The 3,728-nt window shown below is 31.6% G+C and overlaps 1 protein-coding gene across 1 annotated transcript; it reads right to left on the bottom strand.

Moving 5' to 3' along the window:
- Positions 1 to 400: 400 nt before the first annotated feature.
- LOC131610086 (protein MTL1-like) lies at positions 401 to 1,524 on the bottom strand. Its single transcript, XM_058881956.1, has one exon. The coding sequence runs from the start codon at positions 1,216 to 1,218 to the stop codon at positions 433 to 435; it is 786 nt and encodes a 261-aa protein (XP_058737939.1). The 5' UTR covers positions 1,219 to 1,524; the 3' UTR covers positions 401 to 432.
- Between the last annotated feature and the right edge of the window lie 2,204 nt (positions 1,525 to 3,728).

Below are 3,728 nucleotides of genomic sequence, written 5' to 3'. Positions count from 1 at the left end.
TTTAACTTCTAATGAATTTTGTCATTTTATTTAAATTTGAGATCAATTTTGCTAACGTGACATTGTTTAAATAAACAAATTTAATAGTCATGTCATGTTTTATTTTTAAACAATTTTATTGATAGATTTTATTAAACTAAAACACTAAAAAACTTAAACAAATGCAAAAAAAAAATTAATTTTTCATTTTACTTTTAAAATTAAGAAAGATAAAAGAAATACATTTTAACAGTTTGTAAATATATATTAATATTTATTCTTTCTATCCATTTAGTGTAAAAAAAATTAATCTTTCTACTTTTTTTTTTATCTCAATTATTAGTTAGCCTCACATGGTATAACACATGAACCAAAACCATAGGATTCGATTAGATCATGAATAAGAAACGAAAAAATAAATATAAAAAAAAAAATCAATTTCAATTACCTCTTCTATTTCTTTTTTCTCTTACTTTTCCCTTTACAAAACAATGAACCAAATCCAAAAAAACTTGCAGTAGCTTTAGGAATATAACTTTGCGGTAGATTCAAAACAGGACTAATTCTAACACCATTACTAGAACATTTCTTCAATGACGATGAACTATAGAAATAATATGTACTTGAAGTTGAAGACGAAGACGAAGATCTTCTACTACTTGAAACAGAGGATTGTTTCTGCAAATTCTGCTTCTGTGTTTGCTTTGGATTCGGCGCTGAACCCGTTGAATTGCTCCTTGACAAGAATTGAAGGGATCGTATCAAGGTACTTCGTCGAGATGTGTCGATGTTTAAACTGCTACTTCTTTTGAATTGCCAGAAATGTTTGGATGAGGTTGATGTTGAGGTTGGTTTCTCGTCTTCGGTGTCTGTTTCATCTGATAGGAATTCTTTGAGCCTCTTCTGATGAGTTTTCAGAATAGGCTCAGAGAATTTATCAGATGACGGACTCTTTTTTAGCGGAGGGATACTTTCGTTGGAGATAATGTTTTTTATCTCCAATGGGATGATTTTTCCGTTTGAGAAGAGTTCGTCGGCTGAAGAGAGTTGTTGGGATAAAGTATTTGTGATGGTGAATACGAAATCGGAGGCGGTGGAGTCTAGGAGACGTAAATCGGAATGAATGTGGGGATCTTCGACCGGGATTGAACCGGTTGAGGATTTTAGATCGTGTGAGAATGAGATTCGAGGGCTGATTCCTGGGGTGATGGATATTTCTGAGCATAATTCTATTGCCATGCTGTTTTGAAATGGGAATGGATAGTTTGAGTCAAAGGAAGTGAAGAGTGAGAGAGAGAGAGAGAGAAGGTGAGTTTGTGTTGGGAATTATGGGGTTGAGAAGTCAGAAACTGCAGCTTTATTTGGAGTTTGGTGTGTGAAAAAGTTATGGGGGGCTAGGAGGATTAGCATTGAGCTAGATGGTTATGAAAGGGGAGAAAAATAGAGTAGAGAGAGTGAAAGCAGTTGGAACCAATCACCGAAAGGCTATAAAAGGATTACCTTTTGGGGATTTTCAAACAAGACTTTAGTTAAGAAGAGAGAGAAATAAACCATGAGTTTTATTAGAGTGGAATCTGGAATGTGTGTTTTGGTTATGAAAAAAATTGATTGAGATGGAAGCATCTATCTTTTGAAATTTACATGTTTTCTCTAAAAAGATTATTCAAAATATGTAGTTTATTTATAAATTTTGTATATTTAAGACTGAGTGGTAAAACGATCTTGTTTGTTTTACATGTCTCTATTTTTGTGCGGTGCAAGTTAAAATTTTGTATTTGCATCCTCTAATATTCAGTCATTCTATCCAATTGTTTTGCAGGTTTTTTAAGCATAGACATTAGCTTTTAGGATGTAATACTAGTACGTTGCCCCGCATCACTCTCATTATTTTCGAAGGGATTAATGTTTTAGATTTACACCCTCAATTATTCTCATTACATCATATTTTCTTTTTAACCGTTTAAAGAATTAGATCAGCACCTTCAATTACGTCTGTCTCATTTGTTCTATTTTTTTAGTGTAATTTCAATAGAAAATTTTTACACTTTTAAATCTCAAACTTCAATAGCAAAATAATTAACGGAGTCCAATTAGCTGGTCTTACTTTAGATTTTTCCAAAAACATTCTCCTATTTAGATTTTTTCCAAAAACATTATGTATAATAATAGTAACAGTCAAATTCCAACTTCCTCTTCAACAAGATTTCTCTCCCTCCCAAAAATCACATGCCTTGAAGCAATATAGGGACTTGTAAAATATCTTCAGGATTCCAAATATTGATGGTATAGATCTTTTAGGCTATGTTTGGGAGTTTGGAGGGGAAGGGAGGGGAGGGCTTTGAAAAATAGGAAGAATTGGGTGAAAAGGATAAAAAGATTTTGGGTAGGAGGGTTTTGGAGGGTTTGAGTTTATTCATAACACCAAAAACCCCATAAAATGGGGGAACTTAAAAATTGTATTGAAGGAGGGTTTTGGAGGGTTTTGAAGGGTTTACATAAATGTTCTAAATATCTTTTAGGTTGTTATAGTATTCCCAAAGTTAAAAATATATTAATGATAATGACTCTTTTATCATTCTAAACAAAATCAGTTTTTCAAAAAATGTCAAATATTTCCTATATTTTTTTTAAAATTTCATTTTTTGAAGCCCTTCCCTCCCTTCCCCTTCAAACTCCCAAACATAGCCTTAATGGATTCTTCCTATTACAAAGATTTTTTTCCTACATGCTAACAAGAGTTACCTTAAGCAAATATTTTTCACTTAAAAATATCAATAATTAGGCCAAGGTAAATTATTCTCAATTATTTTAACTTTGAAACACATGCCCAAACTGGCAACTGCTAATATTAATGACATATTTGATTACCATTAAACTAATTACTTAATCAAGATCATCCTAGTACACTTCATCTGCAATTATTTTTCTAACTTATTAAATTTTTCGAACAATTTCAAGGTTTTGATGTACTCCTATGATTAATCTTAGGCATTTATGTTATCCTAAATGGTGGAAACATTAGGTGCTAAGTTAGCATTATGTTGGTACGCAATGTAGGGTCAATTTTAGGACAATATGTATAGCATGAATGATATTTACTCGTAGGAAATTATTGTTGCATGACTAGGCACTATCACAGGAGTACTGTTTTTTTTTTTGACGGAATCACAGGAGTACTGTTAGCACACACAACTTTAGACTTTAGTATTTCTTCAAGCAATGCTAACATCATGACCAAGATTGTGGAGATAACTTGCATGGTGAATTCAAGACAAGAAAACTAACTTTTTTCAAATTTAAAATGTAGTAAATAGTTTGGCATGGGAACTATCTCTTTTTCATTTCAAGTGTGAATAGGATGTGGAAAAGGACTAAAGCAATTTACATTGGGAAGTGTTAAGGGTAAATTATTGGGACTAAAACAATTCTATTTTTTTTATTTAAAAGTTTAGGTGAGTCGGGTTTCGAATTTCAGAAATTCACAAGGGCTAAGATAAATTTCAACACTTAAAAAAGCATCCAGAAATTACTCATTAAAAATGTTTTCATATAGGTAATATCAATATAATCTGCAATTTTTTGGTGTGTGATTCAACTATTTTTCAACTTAATTAACTTTGACGCTAAAGGTTTCACATTTAATGTCATAAAATAAAATTAGAAATCAACTATCTACCCAATACTAAAATGTAGCCCAAAATTACTAATTACCCCTTGCACTAAATATTTTTTACACTACCAAAAGGTCT

This window comes from Vicia villosa, linkage group LG1 (assembly GCF_029867415.1).
Source record: "Vicia villosa cultivar HV-30 ecotype Madison, WI linkage group LG1, Vvil1.0, whole genome shotgun sequence".
Lineage (NCBI taxonomy): Eukaryota > Viridiplantae > Streptophyta > Magnoliopsida > Fabales > Fabaceae > Vicia > Vicia villosa.
The sequence above is the reverse complement of the archived record's forward strand: the minus strand, read 5'-3'. Positions and strand labels throughout refer to the sequence as shown.